Source organism: Phaseolus vulgaris, chromosome 8, assembly GCF_000499845.2.
Source record: "Phaseolus vulgaris cultivar G19833 chromosome 8, P. vulgaris v2.0, whole genome shotgun sequence".
In the NCBI taxonomy this organism is placed as follows: domain Eukaryota; kingdom Viridiplantae; phylum Streptophyta; class Magnoliopsida; order Fabales; family Fabaceae; genus Phaseolus; species Phaseolus vulgaris.
Window position 1 is genome coordinate 59,273,627 of NC_023752.2, and position 21,746 is coordinate 59,295,372.

General features: G+C 32.0%; 2 protein-coding genes across 4 annotated transcripts; one reads left to right on the forward strand and one right to left on the reverse strand.

Annotated features, from left to right (window-relative positions):
• The first annotated feature begins 600 nt into the window (after nt 1-600).
• Nucleotides 601-5,896, forward strand: LOC137826081 (putative B3 domain-containing protein At5g58280). Of its 2 annotated transcripts, none has more exons than XM_068631928.1 (8): nt 601-689; nt 1,044-1,121; nt 1,329-1,394; nt 1,479-1,577; nt 2,346-2,407; nt 2,479-2,638; nt 2,776-2,982; nt 5,129-5,896. In XM_068631928.1, the coding sequence occupies exons 2-8, from the start codon at nt 1,044-1,046 to the stop codon at nt 5,660-5,662; spliced, it is 1,206 nt and encodes a 401-aa protein (XP_068488029.1). In that variant the 5' UTR covers nt 601-689; the 3' UTR covers nt 5,663-5,896. The 2 variants fall into 2 exon arrangements, with proteins under 2 accessions (XP_068488029.1, XP_068488030.1); XM_068631929.1 differs by having other exon boundaries at nt 608-689; nt 1,041-1,121.
• A 1,210-nt stretch (nt 5,897-7,106) lies between these two features.
• Nucleotides 7,107-19,337, reverse strand: LOC137826080 (probable LRR receptor-like serine/threonine-protein kinase At1g06840). Of its 2 annotated transcripts, XM_068631926.1 has the most exons (21): nt 19,084-19,337; nt 18,711-18,880; nt 17,976-18,126; nt 17,508-17,579; nt 17,257-17,328; nt 16,886-17,029; nt 16,689-16,760; nt 16,495-16,566; nt 15,399-15,473; nt 14,607-14,675; nt 14,379-14,447; nt 14,134-14,205; nt 13,835-13,921; nt 13,171-13,239; nt 12,158-12,642; nt 11,641-11,787; nt 10,511-10,794; nt 10,147-10,198; nt 9,663-9,913; nt 8,508-8,642; nt 7,107-7,730 (listed from the first exon to the last, which is right to left on the reverse strand). In XM_068631926.1, the coding sequence occupies exons 2-21, from the start codon at nt 18,814-18,816 to the stop codon at nt 7,386-7,388; spliced, it is 2,829 nt and encodes a 942-aa protein (XP_068488027.1). In that variant the 5' UTR covers nt 18,817-18,880; nt 19,084-19,337; the 3' UTR covers nt 7,107-7,385. The 2 variants fall into 2 exon arrangements, with proteins under 2 accessions (XP_068488027.1, XP_068488028.1); XM_068631927.1 differs by lacking the exons at nt 17,257-17,328; nt 17,508-17,579; nt 17,976-18,126; nt 18,711-18,880; nt 19,084-19,337 and having other exon boundaries at nt 16,881-17,021.
• Between the last annotated feature and the right edge of the window lie 2,409 nt (nt 19,338-21,746).

Sequence of the window (21,746 nt, forward strand, 5' to 3'; positions counted from 1 at the left end):
TTTTGTCCTCCGAGTACTCTTGTCTGATTCTAACACAATTATATTTTCATGCCAGTATTTTATTTTATATTTTAAGAAATGATTACATCTTTTAAAATATTTATATTTTTATTGTTGTATTTCATTTTATACTATATAGTTATTGATAATTTAAAAAAAGAGTAAAGTTTTAACTGGAACTAAAGTAGAAAAGTTCAATAAAAAAATAAAATAAAACTTTTTGCTGTTGTAAACCCTTTATTATTATTATTATAAACAAATGCACACGTCTGTGTTATTTTTTGTAATAATAAGAGAATATAATTAAAAATTTAATAATTATAATAATAATTATTAAAATAAAATAATTGTTATTAAATTGTGTTAATTACATAAAATAATTATAAAAATAAATGTTATAAAATATTTAAAAAAACATTTATAATTTTTCATAATAATATATCTGCTCATTTAGAATTAATTTAATATTTATAAGAATATAAAAATATATAAAATTTACCTTGAAAAAATAATTTTCTTTATATGTAATTATAAATAAATAATGATAATAATATTAATTTATTATTATTATTATTAAAGTCTACATCGGGCGGTAAATTTGAAAATCAAATTTTCATCTATAGACTTTCTTCCTCCCCGAACAAGTGTTGTTTACTGCAGCAGTCGCTCTTCCATTTCTCTTCGTTTCGGTACCAATCACTTTCTTTTTATTTTTTATTTTTTTTATTAAGTTTCTTTTGCATTTAGGGTTCTATGTTTTGTCTGCAAAAGTTCGCTGTAGTGTATTTCACAATCCCCCACTATATAAAAAACAATCTCTTACAATTTGTGCTGGACCATTTTAGTGACCATTGTGTTACAGAGTTATTTTAGACTTCTTTTAAAGAATCAACTGAAAAAACTGAAAAAAGCTTTCAACTTGTCCTTTTTATAACCTGTCATTGATAAAGAGTTGTGTTTGTTTTTTCTCGTAATGGATAATAGTAGGTGAGTTGTTGGGTGACATGGCATTTGATGTTGTGTTGTCTTTTGTGCATCAGTAGATGGCAAAGAGTCGCACAAGCAACACTTATGAAGAGGCTAGAAAACAAAGACTTGAAGAGAACAAGAAGAGGTTTGAGGTAATCAATCATTTTGTTGCAGATGGTATAGTGTTAGTGGACATTCTTTTTGCTTTGTTTGTAACTTTGTCAGCATATATAAGCTTGTGTAAAGATAGATTTTCATGTTGGTTGAGTTGAAATATGCATAACTTGGTTTGGTACTGATTTTATGTTTTGAATTTTGATGATTGTTCAATTTACTTGGTTTTACCTTTTTCTCTCAAGGATTTGGGAATTTCAAGGATTTCAAAAAATTTGAATGAGATCACAAGTTCTGCAAAGAAGAGACAGGTAAAGTTGTATTTTATTTGGTTTCTCTCCTCAAAGAACCTGGATTTCATTTGATTCATTTTTTTGTGTCCTGTGCCTGGGCAGCATCATGTTCCTAAACCGAAACCTAAGAATACAAATGGTGAAGTGGAACCCAGGCGATCTTCACGTGTGCGAAACCCAGTTGCTTCGTACCAGGAAGATGTAAGTAATATTCTCTTTCAATCTACCATAATGCAGGATCAAACAAAAAACATGTGAGTCAAGAAAAAGAATAAAGAATCAATTTGGGTTGAACAATGGATTATCTTAAGCTAGTACCGCTGGTTATAATAACTTTTGACAAAATTCACCCACACACCTATAGTTGGTAGTTGATAATGGGAATACAGAAGCACACCACAAAAAAAATGGTGGTAGACTCATGATTGTGTGGTTTAAGAGCATCTGCCTGTGTTTATGGAAATATGCCAACAAAATATTCACCATCTCAATAAAATTACAATTTTTGTGAAAACTTGAAAATCTCATGCTCTCTAGTTGACTCTCAATGCTTGGAGATTGGATTGGATAGGTGGAATTCTTCAACTCCTAACAATTTCTTTTTACAGTGGTGGCGTGATTTATTTTCAGAAATATAAATTACTCTCTACTTTTCCAAGACCTTTATTTAAATTTGGCTCCTCATTCTTTCATAGGTGAATGTATATTTTGTCTAAGAGTCCAATATAACTTTCAAGAGCATAGTAATTAACCGATTAAGAAGTACCCAACAATTCCCCTAATCTTTTTTATTCGTTAATCCCATTTATATATATTTATTGATGATTAGGTATGGTAATGAATGAGCATCCATATTTGTCTCTTTGGTGTTATGTGGCTTAAAAGAATTGATTTTTGTCACTCTGTTTCTGAGATGTTGGGTCTAGCAGAAATGTGTAGATGACAGTGTGTATATGCTTTCTATCACAGGTGAGCATACACCTTCCAGCTTTGCGGAAGAGGTCAAGATCAAATTCTTCGACATGGGGAAGGTGGTTTACTTACCTAATGACTTTTCTATATTGCTCATCAAATATTAATGTCACAGTTATGGGATTCTTAGTTACATTGCGAGGCCTTTAGATGAAATCAAAGAAGCTACAGAAGAGGAAAGACTCTGTGCTCTGGAGGCCGCGGAGGCACTCCAAATCAATATGAACTCTTCAAATCCCTCATTTATCAAGTCAATGGTTCGGTCTCACGTTTATAGCTGCTTTTGGTTGGTAGGTTGTAGTTCAAAAAATCTTTCCTTATGTTATGGCCTGCACTTAACCTGCTGCTAGTTCTTTTTGATCATATTGTTAATAAAGGTAACACAAGTTAACTTTCTTACTATATTATTTTATCTTTATTCTGCTAGGGCCTTCCTTCTAAATTTTGTGAGGAACAACTTCCAAAAACTGTATTTGACATGGTTTTAGAAGATGAAAATGGCTCAGAATACGTGGCTGTTTACATTGGCAAGAGAAGTGGACTTAGCGGTGGCTGGAGAGCATTTGCATTGGATCATAAACTGGATGATGGAGATGCCCTTGTTTTTGAATTGGTTGAAGCTTCCAGATTTAAGGTAATTTATGTTAGCACTCTTGTAATTCTATTCTAAAGCCCCAAAATTATTATGCATGCTCTACCATCATTACTTCAAGAATATCTGAGGGTTTTCTGGGGTAAACATGAAAGAAACTGGTATTGTAATTTGTTTTAGCACTCTTAATTCTATTTTAAAGCCCTAAAATTGTTATGCCTGCTCTATTATCATTACTTCAAGAATAACTGAGGGTTTTCCGAGGTAAACATGAAAGAAACCTGGTATTTTACTAAGTTACAAAATTTTGAGGGTCTTGCATCACTAATGCCCAAAGGCCCAATTTCTCTCACAAAGGACAAGACACCCCTCTCTTTCTATCTTTCCTCTTATTTATAGGCAATATATCTTATTTCTCTAATAATCCCTGCCCCAACTAACTAACTATAATAGCAATTTGACAATCAACTACTATCTAATAATAATTGGGAAGCACCAAATTCCTACCATAGCACTGTCATTGTCGGTGACTCACTCTACGACAACACTTCACTTTGTAACACTAATACAATTTAGTGAATTTTTTCGAGAAAATAGAGATTAAAATTGGAGGAAAATGAACATTAAAATTCATAAATGAGAATTCCTACTTATAGGCTCACCACAAATTCAAAATCCCTAAAATGTCTAATCCCTAATTAGATATTGAAATTTAAATTAACTAACTGAAACAAATTATAAGAGATAAATTTGCAACAATAACAAAAACAGTATCTAAAATTTATTTAAAATTCAAAATTCTAGGCAAAATCTCATAACTCTATTCTTTGTCATCTTTGTTCCATGTTTATGAATGATAAAACAATAATTTTTTCTGAACACTCCATATATTTCTTAGCATTTATGCTACACTAAGAAGATTTTGATCCAGTTTTGGAGCATAAAGAGTATTATTATCATACCTTTCTTGATTGATATAGAAATTATTCATTTTCCTTTGGCTTGCACAATTTTGCCATTCACCCAACTTGACTTTTTGGTTGAATGGGTAATTCAATGGAGGGAAAGACATTTGGTCATGTGATTGGTGTAGCTACTGTCAAGTGTTTTAGTCCATGTGAATCTTGTGATGCAATAATAAGTACTCATCATCATTGTTTTATTTTTCAATCAATTTTGCTTGTTTCTTTTCTTAGTGTTTTTTTTAATCTTCTCTAGCATAGCTGGTTCTTTGACAATGAGAACAAGACTGTAACTTTCCTTTTCGCAGAAGAATCTCAGGCATTGAAACCATGATTTTTTCAACAATCTTTTACCCTATAAATGATGCCTCACCAAGAAAAGAATTCAGATAAACAGGGGAGGGGCTCTAGGGTTGAGAAAAAGAAAATGGGAAAGGGATATACAATAAGGTGCAAGTTATTTTTATTTGTGTATATTTCATACCACTTTTTAATGAAATGGTGCATTGCATATTGCATGTTTCATAGCTTTATCACAATTCAGAGCTTAACCTTTAATAATTTAGAGGTTTTGTCACATTCAACTTTTGATTTTCCTAACACTTAATGTGATATCTTTTTGGTAAGTTGAATGAGTAGTTGAATTTGGTATATTGGACAATTGGAGTATTAGATGTTTTTTTTACACCTTTCATACTTTCATCAAAATTCAAAAGTTCACTATTGATCACTTAGAGATTTTGTATCTAGTGATAAATCTTAAATACTAATAATTGTTTTTCTTAACATTTCACGAGACATTATTTCACTTCCCAACTGCCAGTGATTACTCCATCGAACTCATCATCTCACTTTCTATTTTCCTATTTGTAGAACTTTGGATTTGAACCACTCACAAAGACATGCTTTATGCCGTTCCATCAATCATTTCTATTGATTGAGAAATGAGTGTATATGCTTCCAAAAACTTGCTTTAATTCCACTCCAAATTTCTTGAGGAGTTTGGTCTTTTACATTCATTTTTGGAGACTCGTTAGACTGGTAAAACACATGCAAATAGCCCAGACTCAACTCCTGATATCTTTATTAATGAGCCTATCCACATCGGCTTTGTTATTAGATGTCTGAAATCAGCTCTTGGATTTTAATTTATGAACATCCCAAGTATATGACATGAACTGAAATGTGTCACAATAAATAATGTGCCAAACATGCTATTGTTGCAGATTTATATTGTTAGAGCATTTCCAAATTTAGTTGAAGAAAAGGGAAAGGACATTTTAGTTGAAGAAGGAAATATGCATACAACCAAAGTACCGAAAGCTAAATGTAATCTTGAGTCAGAATCCAAGACTAAAAAGCTAAGGCAGGCAGCTGCATATGAAACTAATGAATCAGAGAGTTCTCAGGAGCATATTGACAAAGAAGTCAAACCACAGGGTCTAAATTCAACTAAGCAAACTAAAATCTATAAGAAAAAAACACCGAAGAAATCTATACTTTCGGCTACTGCAGATTCAAAAGGAAAAGTGCAAATGAAAACTCAGAATCCAAAGGTGTCTCTGGAGCTTTCAAACAAGACAAGGAAGTCAAAGGCTATCAATGCAATTGATGACTCAGTCGAGTTAGAGAAAAAAAGTTTTGCTCGTGATGCTGATAGGAAGTTAGAAAAGGTTGAACTAGTAGAAGAAGCAAGCAAATGTGTGATACAGAAAACTAGAAAAAAAACAGCTCCCAAGTTTTTCAGAAAGAAAGCATAATTTTGGAGCTAATGACTAGTAAAGAATTGTTATAAAGGCAGTATGTATGGAGTATATTATGATAACTTCTATTGTATGTTTGTCTTTTTCCCGTTAAGGATACGTTAGATTGCAATCTTGACACTTTCATCTATAAATGCTGCAAGTTGATGGGCTTTATAATAACTGTTTTACTGTTTTTTGTACTCAAGGATTTATCAAAATGTTTCTCCAAATATTTATGAATAAAGCAAATATTTCACGCTTAACCCTGAGTCCTAACACGACATTCACATAAAAGTTGCTAATTTTCATTAATTACACAACTCTTGTACAAAAACTACAAATGAGCTACAACTGGAACATGCAATCGGGATCAACTCCTTGAGCTTTCAAGAGCAAAGAACAGGTGCCAAACAGAATTTGTTGTTTGGATCAAGATTCAAGAAGCCCTTGCATCAAACAAGACGAGGAGTGAGTTTCACTTGAAATCACAGTATTTGGGAGACATTTATGGCCATAGATCTTTGTATTTTTTTTGTATACAAATTAATTATATGTTGTACCTATGCTACACACATTCTTGTTAATTATTGGATGAAATTTTGAGAGGAGACGATACGAATAATTTGAAAACCTAATGAATTAAAATGCTAACCATTCCAATTGAGGAGACTAAAACCGAACAAACATTAAAAGCTTTGAGACCAAAGTGCTAGATGAATACTTCTATTTGAAAGAAAAGGCTGACTGAGCTGATTGTCCCACATCAGTTGTGTCTAGAAAGAGCAACCTCTAGCATGCAATTGAAAGAGTTGCAACAAGAAAAATGAAAACAGCAAGAGTAAGAATCAGAGCAACAGAACTAGTTCCAAAGCCTTGTCATGAATAAAACACTTCATAAAATTTCACTCAAAAGTGGTAATTGAAGGCACAGTAATTGTGGCTAAAAATAAGACATGAGATTATCAGAAGTTACCTATAATTGGAGAATATTATGGACAATCCTCAATGATCTGTCCAACATGATCTTTTAACTTAAATCCATGTTGAATCTCTTTGAAGTTTGGCAAACTAGTGAGTGTTATATTTCTCAGATTCTGTAGCAGAACTTGTTCTCTTTCTTTGTGGGTCCCCACTTTACCATCACTATCAGCTCCACATTCAAATGAAAAAACCTTCTCTATTTGAGAGCATTCTTGTATTTTCAAAGTTAATAGACTAGGAAAATGGCCAGCCCTTGTATTCCATATTTATATACATTCTAAATAAAGTTTATTACAATTTATTGGAGCATTATTCAATTTCCTATTATGGGTGTTTATGAAATTTATAGGTAATTTTTTATTTATTTTCAGATTAATGGTGGAATTATTATCATTTTTCAACTATGGTTTTTCTGTATTTATATATTATCAATAAAAATATAAGTGTGTGAACAATTTTTAGCCTTGAAATATTTAAGTTCTTACACAAAACTAAGCATATCATTCATCAAAAGGATATAGTGACAATTGAAGAAAATACAAGTGGTTGATGTGGTACTGACTCTACCTGTATTTCAGCCATTACACAACGTAAAAAAGATAAACTGATGGGTGTACAACATCAATGTATAACTTACAAACCAGTTCACTGTCAATTAACCTTAACATAGGTAATATAGAAAAACATTAACAAAATATGACTGATATAGTACATGTGGTGGTTTCATTGTTCAAGATAGCTGATCTTTTTCAAGTTTTTATCTAGGCCTAATGGTAGGCATCTTTCCACTGACAAGGTCACTACCAGACACATCTTCTGAAACAAAAGGAGTCCTGGTAGCAGATGATGAAGGTTGTGAACTGAATATTCTTCCAGAACCACTTGTCCCATGTTCTGCTTCCACGGTGTTGGTCTCGGGTAACATTGAACAGATGTTTTCAAGCTCTCTAGCCACTTCTGCTATTTTAGGTCGCTCATCTGGTGCATCTTTGCAACACTTTAAGGCCAACGTCAAAAACTTCTCCACATATTCTGAAGGATAAGAGCCAATACGTTTATCAATAACTGAAAACAATCCACCAGATTCGTATGCCATACTAACCTGAAAAAAGAATTTAAAAATTTGTCAAGAATTGTTATCTCTCTCTCTCTCTATGGAAATCATCAAGGAACTATTATGACAAGTGATACAAATCATTTGTACCTTGCTGATGTTAGATTATTAAATAACTATCAGCATTTACACCATCTAAATTAGAATGTAATGTACAATATATTCTGTTGACTAGCTGGTGATAGGATCTAATTTAGTCATGATAATTTGTAATTTAATTTCTAAACAACACCTAATTATTCCTTCATTACTGGATTGATCGATTGTAACCAAATCATAAATTACAGATTGAGGTGTAGGCCATGAATACAATTTATCTCAATAATTATCTCTTCAAACATGGAAAATCAGTTGGACCAACCTTTGATTAATAGGATAATAGTTGAACATGACAGCTACAAACATTGTTCAGAAAGTAAATATATGAGTGAGAATAATGATGGGAAGGCATCATTGTTTGATCTCACTCACCAAATATGTTAAGCAAAGAAATAACCCTCCTTTTTCTATAACAGTTCTGGGTAAGATTAGATTACGAATGCAACTTGTTGAAACCGAAAAGACAAACAAAAAAACCTAATTCCATAAAGCTAAAATGTAATAGGACCACTTTTTATTGACATGACAAGTGTTTAGGAAAAACTTAAAACTCATGTATTGTATGAAGGTAAACTGTAATATGACTGTTGCAACAAAAAAATTGTTTCATTCAAAATGTATCTGAAAAATATAGAAATATAATCTTGAAAAGAAACCAAACCATACATGTCTGATAATATTTTCGCCATGAAAGATTGGTGGCCTCCCAGTCACAAGTTCTAGAAATACAACACCAAGACTATAAACATCACTCTTGTCAGTCAATTTGTGAGTTAAGAAGTACTCTGGATCAATATAACCCTGCATGATTAAAACAGTGAACGAACAACAGAGCTTAAATTATTTGAACACATAAACTCAACCTAACTTTCATATAAAAATATTTGTAATTATTTCGTTGCTTTCTCTATTTTGTGTTCAGAACTCCAAAAAGTCAATTTTATTTTGAAACTCTCTCAAGAAGTACAGGGCATATTATGAACTACAGGGCATATTATAAACCAAACGAAAATGAAAATCACTAGGGACGGTTCAAAACCACCAGAAAGTGATAGTATTGTAAGATATGATGGAAGAACAAAATTCAAAAGCATTTTAAAATTTGGGGGTAAAATGTGCACAAAAAGTAATGAAATTCTCAAGAAATTGATACTTTGGAGGTAAAAGATGTAATTAAACAAAAGAATAATAAACTTATAATGTTTCATATTTTTTCATATTACAATTAAGGACGGATAGAGGTAACACTCACAATCTTCAAAGAAAACAAACAGAGAGATATTTATGGAATCTGTGGTTATTGAAAGTATTGAACACATGGAGGAAAATGATTGTTTCCTTGTAGTAGACAGACACATATTTCTAAATATAAAAGGTTAGGTGAGAAGGGAGGATCATGTGTACTAATGCATTGTATTAAGAAGTGAATTTTGAGTTATGTCCTAATCTCTAATTGATGTGAGATTTCTAACATTCCCCTGACGCCGAGACCCTTTAACTCGTGTGAAACTATATATTATGGATAATCCGATAGCAGGTGGCTTGATAAGACTAATAAACTCTTGCTAAGATAGGTTCTAAATGACTCTAATATCATATTAAGAAGTGAACTTTAAGCCTAACTTAAGCTTATAAAACCGATTTATAAGGTAAGGTTTGCACTCACTTATATACTATTAAATGTCGATGTGGGATCTCTAACACATTGTTCTATATTTCTTTTTAAAAAATGTAGAATGGTGTTTCATATTTCCTAATTTTATCCTGAATATGAACATGCTCAATTCAGCAAAAAACTAAACCCATTCAAGAAAACCTTACCGGGGTTCCCATTACCACAGTAGATACATGACCAGGCACGTTTCCTTGTGTATCTGGGACTGGGGCAAGTCGTGAAAGTCCAAAGTCAGCAACTTTTGCAGTGAACTTGGAGTCCAATAATATATTGGTGGCCTTGACATCTCGGTGGAATATTGGAGGATCTACTTCCGTGTGTAGATACACAAGACCTTTAGCTGACCCTAGAGCAATCTTCAACCTCATGGAAAAAGTAAGAGGTTTTTCTGAATAAACTGTCATAAAACATTAGGTGCATAGTTCAGAGAGACAACAAGAAAGACGTGCTTTTTCTATAAAGAAAAAAACCAGAAGTCTCTTTGTGCTACAAAATGGGAATAGAAAAAGCAAGGGAAACTTGTACAGGTAAAACAACACTGTTTCATGAGAGCCAATGATAAGATGTAATTGATTTTATATGAAGTTGTCAGAAAATGCAACAAATTAGATATGAAGATACAAGATTTACCAGAAAGGTGATCCTTTAGGGTTCCATTTGGCATGTATTCATAAACCAAAATCTACAAGTCCAAAGTCATAAATCAGATGGATAAAATAAACCAGCCACAGAATGAACTGACATTTAAGGGATAGTTATTCTATGCATTTACAGCCTTTTTATAATGAAATATTTTCAGAAAGTTGTAATCCATATCCCCTTTTTTGTACAATCCATATCCATATCCATGTGCAACCAACACGAGACCGCAAGGTAATTGAAGTTATGGAAATTAGAACTTTCAAAAATAAATCAAGAATCAAAGATTACTAAAACTTTTATTATGACAAGTTCTGTTAGAGTTTACATTTCTGAACTTTAAACTAAAAGTTACCTGTTCACCCTCTTCATCACAGTATCCAATCAGAGACACAAGGTTGCGGTGATGTAGCCTTGATAGCAACTCTATTTCTGTAAGAAACTCCTTCTCACCTTGCAGGGAACCCTCCTGTGCACGTTTTATGGCAACAACAGTGCCATCAGGAAGAACACCTTTAAAAACCCTCCCATACCCCCCTTGTCCAATTCGAGCAGAGACACTAAAATTGTTTGTAGCGGCTTGCATTTCTTCGTAATAAAATGATCTTATACCTTCAATTTTTATTGAGACCCTAGATGCTGTGAAACAAATAGAAGTCTATGTTTAATATGTATCTTGATCACCTCATTCATGACAAGTTAACAACAAAGTAGAAATGGTCAACATTTCTAAATTCATAGTAATAGTTTTCATTCCAAACTTTAAGTACGAAACTGGAAGATAGTAAATTTAGCTTAACTAAGATGATTTTAAAGTTTCATGACAAAAGAATTAGCAAAAAGTAAATTTACCCGAAAGTGTAAGCTAAATCTGTAGTGTTCATGGATGATATCTGAAAAGGAGTTCAAATTGTCTTTTACATTTGACAGCATAACTAACATGTATGGGTGGGTAGAGCAGTGAAGCGTTGTTTGCATGTTCTTAGCATTAACTGGGCCCAGGTTCATAGCTCATAACAAGTAAAAAAAAATACAGGTATTATTATCTAACTTCATCAATTATCACAAAAGTTGCACTAAGCTCTTCCATCTTGTTCATCAATTAAATAGTGCAGTCCAAGTAAGAGAAGGACCAAAAAAAGAAGTGGAATGTCAAGTATAAATGTAACATTACTTTGGAATACTATAGAGGTTCAATTAGTGAATCAGTTGTATGAACATTATCTAGTCCTATCCACATTCATTCTTTCTGCAAGAACGTCCATTATAGTTCTAAATGGATTACCTATTCTTAATGTCAGGAACACTCCCAAAAGGATAATATTGTGAATGATGATAAATATAATTAAATTTGGAATATGGTTCATTCAAAATAAAATTACGAGCAGTAACATCTAGACTTCTGATTGTAACAGAGCAGAGCACTGAAGAGTAGTCAAAGAGAAGAATAATCATAGACTAAGTTATTCATATTAAGGTACTCGCCTTTTGTCCGTTTGGAAGGTGTATCTCTCAAACGTAATCTCAATACGAGAATGGTTGCAGAAAAAGTAACCACAAAGGCAATTGCACCTAAGACTATTCCAGCCAGTGCTCCTTTGCTGATCCCTGAACTCGGAGAGGTAACAGTCACTGTGACAATATAAGAAGTATGAGAACAACCGTAAAACAATTCAAAAATATGACTGTTTTTTCTATAGATTGTCAGATTTCATCTTAAAATCAATTGGTATTAAGAGGCATACTATTAAGCTGCATATTCAATGATGAGTTATAGGGGCATTGGATTTCCAATATTAACTGGCTTTGTTTAAAATCTTGACAGCAACACATAATATAACCATGAACAAGGCATTGCATCTCAGTTGTCCAACGTTTACTTATCACAGCACTGTACTTTTGTTTAATTGTCATGGTATCTCGAATGAATTAAACTGAGAAAATGCATAAAAAACTTAAATTGAGGAGTAATTAAATTGAGAAAATGTATTCTGTGACTTACCATCTCTGTAAGGATCCAGGAGAATGAAGTCTAGAAGCTCAAAAGGTCCGAACAAGTCATTAGTTGGAAGATCAAAGTCTAAGAACAAGTTCCTGAGGCGAAGAACCTCACTTGTATTGAAAACATGAGAGCTGTTATCATCAACATACATAGGAAAAAGCTTCAAGTTCATTCCCAACCGAGGACCTTCTTCCCATTCAAATTTGTTAATATGGAACTGAATAATATGTATTTTAAGACCCCTTGACATCATGCTCTGAAATGCATTCATGTACGTGCGGAAATCTGAAAATCCTGGACTTTTTAATCGATAATTAACAACCAACGGGGCAGCACAGAAACAGTCCACTGTATATTCATAGGGAGGGGGGCATGCTTGGGTGGGACAGCTAACACTGAAGTTTCCATTGATGCTACTGTCACTTTCAGATCCACAGAACTGAGCTAAGGTGTTATTATTTGAGCACATAGGATTTCCCTCTAGCCTGAAAAATAGTATTTTTCAAAGTACAAGTTATTGAATTGCCAAAATGAATTTTAATCTTGAATTGTAAACATATTGAATTATACATTATGGTGCATTAGTACTCCTTCTTTTTCTTTCCATTTAAAAATTGAAGCTAATAAATTTTCAATTTTATGGTAATTTGTAAAAAAGTAGTAAAAAAGATTAGTAAAAATCATATCCATGATACTGAATTCCCTGAATCACGTGTGCAGTATGATTTAAAGTGATTTGCAATTGGTCACATGATATGAACTGTTGACTTGTTAATTCATATTGATTAATGAAATTTGAATTTCGAATCATGTGATTCTAGCAACAATGTTTCCCAATAATAGTGTGATAAGTAAACCCTAAAAGACGGAATTTTGGTCAAATGCAATGTTCAGTAAGTTTTGACCTTTATCATAAGGATACTAACTATATTATTAATTTTAATTTTTAAGTTCAGAAGTCTCCACTACCCTAATGACATTAGTGTAACTGCAAAATAAGTTCAGAAGCAAACCAGAGAGTGACATTTGGAGGAAGATTTGTACTGCCTGATATGCTTGTAAATTGATTCCTTTGCATGTCCCTGAAAGATCATACACCCATGCTGAGAAGAACATCAAAATTCAGTAGTACCAATACTGAAGTTAAATACAAGCATAACAAAACACAAACGAGAATACAAGATGTGATTGACTGCACCAAATTTGTGAGTAAAAGAATGAATCTTCATTAATGAAGCCTTCCATTCTTGTAGCCAATCTAATTCCCTGTCCTACCCCAATGTGGGTACAATACCAAGAACTTAAACTACCCAAAGAATAGTAAATTCCTTGGCATCTTAAGTTAGAGAACTCTCCTAGCCTCAATACTGGCATACCAACATGACCATCTTCAACTTTCAACGACTCTTCCTATTTATAGGCAACATACCTTAACCCCACCAGTGCAGTCCCAGAAGAGCTTTGATTTCTTCTAGGTCAAACACAAATATCTCTCTAATTATTCTAGTGGATTAAGAATATCCCAACTGTTTGGGTCTTAACACACATGTACTATCAATTAATTCATCTCTCCAATCATCACCTTTTCTGAAATGAAAAGGAAAAAGGACACACATACGCATGCTCCCAAGTACAGGTACAACAACAAAGTTGCCCAATTATCATTTCATGTCTTACAAGTGAAGCATTTCTGATCCATTTAAAATCCTGTCTTGCCAAATGGTTGAAGGAACACTTCCGTTCAATGAATTGTTTGCAATTGACCTGTCAGAGAAAGACATGTGTTCATGATTCATTCATTTTGCAGAAATTATTATATAATTATTGAAATAAAAAACATGTATTGATTTGGAAAAGGTCAAAATATGATTTGTAACATAAGGGGATATAAACAGTTTATAACTTTTGGTTTATGGAATTTAATGCTGTTTGTTGTAGGAGAAGAAAGGATGAGGAAAAAGAAGAAGACAACTTACAGCTTTTGAAGACGTGGAAGACGAGAAAAGTAAGATGGAATAGTTCCAATAAGATCATTGTTTGACAAATCACTGCAGACAACTTCACAGGTCAAACAGTAATATTATATGAAATCATGATAATCATATTTTGAAGATTATCACATCAAACAGTGAACATAAGAGGAATATCCACATTGCAAATCCAAATAATTGGATGCGAGACCAGTAGATTTGTAAATTATTTAAGCAATAGAGGTTCTTACATGGTTGTGATATTGTCTGAAAGCTTATTAGTTGGAATTGATTCATTGAACTGATTGAAACTGAGGTCACTGAAATATACACAAACAACAGTCAGTAGAAACTGTTAGAGTCTAAGAAACAACATTGTCTTTTGAACAAGTACGTCAATATGCGAGGTGCAAACACTTGTCTTTAGAATCCTAAAAATCAATGCATAAACTGAGTTGAATGCAAATGAGATAACTTACAGATAAGTTAGGCGTGGTATCGTGCTCAAATCAGGAATTGGTCCTTGCAAGTTGCAGTTCCTAAGACTCCTGATAAAACCAAGTAACCAATAACAACATAGAATCAACCTTATTACATTTCTCCACATCAAACCAAATAATTCATTTCTGACGTGAAATTTTATTAAGTGATGCAAGCAGAAAACACAAAGGCTAGACAATGTTGTGTACGCCAAAGAAAGAAAATAGGGGAAATAAAACTTTCCTAAAACAATTTGGATTCAGATAAATGCAATAGTAGCAGAGCATAAATATGACTGATACTGTTAGGAAACAAAGAACAAAATATAGAGAGAAGAGAATAATGATATTATTTTTTGAACGAAAAAAGTTTCAGAACAATGGAGAAAAGTCTCTACTCCAAGTAAGGGTTTTCCCTTCTCAAAGGATTTCTCCTTTTACTCAGACTATCAAATTTCGCAGAATGATTCCCTGGAATATAATCTCCTCCCATTTATGACCAGAATCTAAATGACTGTATCCTCATTCACTCTCATATATCTTAAACAATTTCTCATTGAATGTTTCAAGATGAAGAAAACAAGATAAAAAAAGATCTTATTTGGTAGTTGATTAAAAAAACTACGTCTATGTGTATGGCACTAATTCCTTTTCGTTTTGGGTGTTCAACCAGTTAAATTCATTGCCAATTTTAAACTGCAATTCCTTTATACATGAGAACACAAAGATTCCCAGCACCTTGGGCACTTTGTAGTGTTAACATATAAACCAGGAATCAAAAAAAGAACTTACAGTTTTATCAATTTTGACATGTTTGCATAAGAATGTGGAATGCTATTTCCACCAAAGTTGTTGTTATCAAGTTGACTGCAAGAACAAGAAGATCCATGAAATACTTCAAATATAGTCATTAAGCATGGAATACTTATTAATTCAGTTCATATTTTAAAAGCAACAAAAATAAAAAAAATATAAAATTTTGCATGACATTAATGACAACTTTCTTGTATTAAATCTATTAATGTGGTACAAATTATGCTATATGGCACCATCAGCAAAGCATTCACTACTTATTTTACTATTTAACTCTAGAATTTCACTTTGTAATACTGATTTGTAATCAAAACAATAAATTGGATCACCTCACATTGTGAGAAAGTCTTCTGTTGTTAGGCAAACCATGTCTTTGAAGGTCATAACTAGAATTTCTTTAGTCTTAAGGACTAATGTGGTTCACTCCTAAAACTATTGCAGTGTGTACTATTCCATTTAATTACCTTTGATAAAGATGTTTGATCTAGACATGGATAATTCCATAAGGTGTTTTCTTGCTTGCTTACAAGATAGAAGGTATAAACTCTAAAATCTGGTGTAAGGAGGGAGAGGGCAAGACAAACTGACTCAAGCATATTGAACCTAGTCAATGCAATCATCTCCCCTGCCCTGCTCTGCAACTCACAAGAATTGAACATTAAAGAATTGCTACTTAGGAAAATTTTCCAATGTTTCTTCATTTTCTACCACGAGGTCAGTTTTTAAGTAGTACATATTATTGGTGATTTTAAGAATCTCTACGTACAACAATTCTCCTTGAGTTGAATCATAATTCAGAAAAATGACCAATGGCTAAATTGTTCATGGATGGCAAGGAGCAGCATAACATAAATTCATGGATATTCATATATTAGAAAGAAAATAATTAATTCCTATGGCACCTTACATTTGAAATAAGAGTATATATAATTTATGTAGCCTGACATGCTAACTAATAAGGTTATATAATCACATATAAGAAAAGACAAAGGAAAACAAACAAAAAAAACATCAGGTCCTTTATTATGAGATATAATAATGATCCTCTTATCATGCAACAGATAATAAATCATACAGAATCTTTAAGCTTGGCATCTCAGAGAGCTCAGAGGGAAGTTCTCCTGTCAATTTGTTGTTGTCAAGAAGACTGCAAGTCCAGAAATACATCTTGTCAACAATATATAGGCTTGACAGTGAACGATTAAATAAAACCAAGAAAAATATGTCGATAACTGCAATCATGTCACCAGTATCAAATAAATAACTTACAGGTGAAGAAGGCTTCCTAAGCTGGAAAGTTGTGGTGGTATTTTCCCACTAAGTGAATTATTGTTCATGTGACTGCTCCAGTAAGAAAAAACATTACTTTTATTTTATTTCTTGAGAAAGACAACAAAGGTAGAAGAGAAACGAAAAAATTCAAGTATCAAGTTTTTAAAGTGGAGTATCATTGTAGAGAACCTTACAAATGTACAGTGGTGTTCAGTTTTGCAAATGATAAAGGTATAGGTCCTGTGATATTGTTCTGATCTATTTGGAATCGAATCAGGAATGGAAGAAAGCCAAGCTCTTCTGGTAATTCACCTGTTAACTGATTTCCATTCAGGAGTCTGCAAAATAACAGGGCATTTATTTATGAAATAAATTAAAAAGAAATATCCTACAGAATCTAGTAATTTAACTTCAATTTATTAAGACAAAACTGTTTTGATTTGACTCAATGTCCAGTCTGTTTCATGCACTAATATGAGTAAAATGACTCAGAACTACTAAGCTGACAAAAACTACAAAGTTACTACATCATACGGGCCAAGAAGAAAAATTCATTTCCACTCACAAGAGTTTCAAAGGATTGATAAAGCCAATTTCCTTCGGTATGCTCCCAGTTATGTCATTCCACATAAAGTCCCTTCCAAGAATATAAAGTAAAAGAATTATTATTAGAAAAGAAATTGCAAGCTGCTACAGGATGGAATAATGGAAATATCCAAATGAATCAAAATATCATAATGTTGAAAAACTGTGGAATCTAGCAATTGCAAAATTGACAATGTTGATATGTAATTAGAAATATCAATGTAGCCTTACAACACTTCCAGATAAGATAAGCGGCCAATCTCTGGTGCCAAAGTTCCAGACAAGTTCATGTTCAGTAAATGCCTACAGGAAAATATAAAAGGTTCAGAAAACCAATAGGTCAATTTGCAAGAAAGAAAAGACTCTTCCAAAGCTTACTTATGCGTGCTGCATTAGGTGTAGTATTTACTATAAAAGTAAAAAAAGTTAATGAATAAGGCTAACATGTTAAACAAGATGATGCTTCAAATTTACAGTGAAAATATCATTCAGAATGGTGCATTTATAGCCCACAACTTTCATTATAGTTTTGAGTATACTAATTTCTCTAATCTAATCACCATTGATTAAAAAAAATCTGTGGGTGACTACAACTATTGTGGATCTGTTTGAACCTCCGAGCAAGAAAATAACAGTTATACATGTTAACATGGCTTATACAGAAGAATAAATTTAAAGTGGAGAATTAAAGTCTCATACAGTTCTCTAACATGTAGATAGCCATCGACTAACGTTGTATCCAAGCACATGACTCCTGTCCAGTTAGATGTACAAGGATCTCCACGATCCCAGTTGCTCAAATTTCCATTAGTATCAATCAAACTTCCCTTTATGGTTCTTAATGCGTCAACTGCAAGAAAATGCAAATGGAATCTTATATTTTCAATAAAAACATATGAAAACACATTACACATTATTCACTCCTACATATTAAACATCCTCACACATTATTATCTGTGGGGACAAAAGCTAAATAGTAGTTCAATATCTGAAGGGAGTGTCAGAACTTGGGGTGAGCTTCCAATAAAGATATATGAGTTTACACTAATCAGATTATGAGTATTTCCAGGAATGTTGGGTGAGATTGAAGGAGCACATGAAGAACTTCCCTCATGCCATTCCCAGTGTATTCTCTCTAAGTCCTTTTGTGGGGGTTTACATAACATCAAGGATCTTATAATATGAAGTATTGTGAATTATCACCTTATCAAACCTCTAATTAATCTAAGTAAAAAGAATTTGTTGCTATGCATAGTTGAAGGAAATAAATCTATGTAGTACACACATTGAAAATCTTACAGAAAGTCCATCATGAAAGAGATTATCTACCATATATAACTTCTAGAAATGCTGCTGAATCATTAAAAAGATTATAATAGAATACAAACTCTAATGGGGAAATTCATAAACAGAAAAAAAGAAGAAGAAGTATACCTTCAGTGGGATCAGTGATCAAAGCAGTAGCAAATAGAAAATAGCAGAAGAAACACAAGCACAACAGAACAGCTTCTTCACACTTACAACCCTTTGAAAGATACATCCCACTCAAACTGCCAAAATCTATTAAATATTTCTCCTGAACTCAGCAAAGTGTTTTTCTTGCCCTGGTAAGAACAAAACCAGTTAGAGACATTCATGAATCCCTTTTACTCTTCTAGTTCCTCAGTTTAAAAGCTCTGCAACTATTAAAAACTAGATTTTATTGATACCCTTTTAAAAAGTAACCGCATATATGTATGCATAATCTAAGTGCAAAATGTCATGCACATGCAGCAGCTATGAAACCATAATGGTTTGATGGTTTTACCTTAGGAGGGAAACAGATCATAAGCTCTTGCTGGAAGAACAAATGTTTGTATAAACTTGCAACAAATGTTAGGATTCATGAGAAGCAACATGTGGATTATAATATAAGAAGAGTGTATCAGCATTGAAAACTTCGTAGATAGTGTGGTAAAGGTAAACTTCTGACTTAGTCGCCAATGCAACGAGGAATTGTGAGTGTAGTTGTTGAAGAAGGCCATCACTTTCGTCACTCTGGCTTGCTCTTCAACATGATCCATGTATAAATAATCTTAAATCAACTCTATAAAATGGTTGACAAATACCTTTGTTCATTAAAGATCCCTTCGAATCAGCTCAGCTTCTTAATTGCGTATTTTAAGGAATTAGTATCTTACATTCGACACAGAGAGAGGCAACAGAAAAGGAGTCCATAATTGTTCCAAGATGATTTTTTTTTCTTATAAAAAAAACATCCAAAGATTATAGAATCATAAATATATATCGATCCTATTTGAATAAATTCCTATATAATCACTTACAGAGAAATAAAATTAGTTTAAAATCAGTTAATGTATAAAAAATGTTAAATATTTTTCTCGTCGGTGAAATTAGTTTTGGTTGTTAATCTAAACTGTAAGAAAACTATTAAAATTAATTTTTATCAGTAGTGTTGGTAACAAATGAATTTTTATGTATACCGTATTATAATATTATAACAACTATATCGTCAAAACGAAATATTTTAACATCCTAATTCATATTATTAATAATTTTTTTTTTTACTAAAAAAAGGAAATAATTCATTTCAATAATGATGAAAACCATCTAAAATTGCATCCATCAGTTTAAAGTTTGAATTAGAGATAAGAACCAATATCGCTTGAAAATAATTAACAAAAACAATGTTTAACCATTATAAAAAATCTCATTAATTTTTCTAAAATTTAAATTTTTTAGACACTGAAAAGATAGTTCTCTTACATTATCATGCATTATCGTTAGAAAATGTTCATTTCATTTTACCATTCATCCTTTAAATGGGAGATAGGGCGATGATAGTTATTGAACCAAATTCGACTAATTGGAGTTTTAGTTATTCTGTCTGGGCTTTTCAATAATTTTGTACGTGTAGTTTTGTTTAATATATTTCTTAACTATTATCCTTTTTTATATAATCGAATTCACACATTGATTACACACAATTAATATGAAAAAAAAGTCAGCATATACGAACCAAGTACAAAATGAAGTGCACACACAAAATCCAATGAATATATATTTCAAGTAATCTACTTCAAGTTGGCGAATATAAACTTCAATTAAATATCAAATTATCCACTTGATAATTATTATACTTTTGATTGAGACAAATCTACATTAAATATATATTCTATGTTTGACTAGATCCATCAAGTTATTAACTAGCTTCAAACTTCATTTAATTTTAAGTAGAAAAGTTCAATCTAACATTTTAAATGAACAAGAGGTTATGGGAAAAATTAGCTACGAAACTGGTCTCATAGTTGAAGAATAAAGTCTATTTCTTAATGAAATCACTTACAACTTCAATGTTCTTAATCAATTGAATTTGGGTAATTATTTTATGTGATCTTTACTAATATCAATCCCGAGAAATACTTGTATATATTTTTAGCACAAGGTGGTGTTATAAAGAGGAATTAGTTGAGAAGTTTGCATCACTTAGCCTCATCTTTATGAAAGAAAAAATAGATTTTATATTTTTCTTGAAAGCATTGCATGCATGGTAACGTTGCAAAAATCATATTCACAGTATACTTATAACTAGTTCAGTAAATATTATATTAGATATTTGATAGGTTTGCACTTTTCAACATTTATTTCAACCATCCCATACTTAATTTTATTATTTTTTATTTAATAATTTAATTTATATTTTAATTAAATAACTTAATTTAATATTTTATTATTAATTATTTAGAGTTGTTAAATGGTCTAATACAGAATTTGGGTTGAAAAAAAAAACTTTTTTCCCCATTATATTTCTTATAACACAACGGAAGAAACTGTGTCCACTCAAATAAAACTAGTAAGGTCTGATTACTTTGAAGAACAATTAGAAAAGAAAATATAAATATTTTTATTCCATCTTGTAAGCTCTAAATCAAATTTAGAGTATAAAAGTCCAATAAATTAAACTTCTTTCTCCCTTCCTTCAATTTACCAGTTCCAAGATTTTAATTTATCATGTAACTTAAATTCATTACCTTTTTTTTATCAGAAAAAATAAATAAAAAAAATGAAACATTTCAAAGGTGCTTCAATCCTTATACAACACATTAACCATATTATCATACCAAATCAAGATACATAAGCCCAACAAATACAATTACAACAACCCACCAAAGAGAACACATCCTCAATATATAACAAATACCTATATTAGAGGCATCACATTCTATTTCAAATGTCTTAGCAAAGTTAGGAAGGGCTAGAATGGGGGCTTTAGTTAATTTATCTTTCAAAGCTTGAAAAGCGTTTTCTTGCTCTTGTCCCCACTTAAAAACCACATCCTTCTTTACTATGGCATTTAAAGGTGCGACAATTGTACTAAAAGTCTTTCACAAACCGTCTATAAAAACTAGCAAGTCCATGAAAACTTCGTACTTCATTGACATTGGTGGGTGTAGGCAAATGTTGAATTGC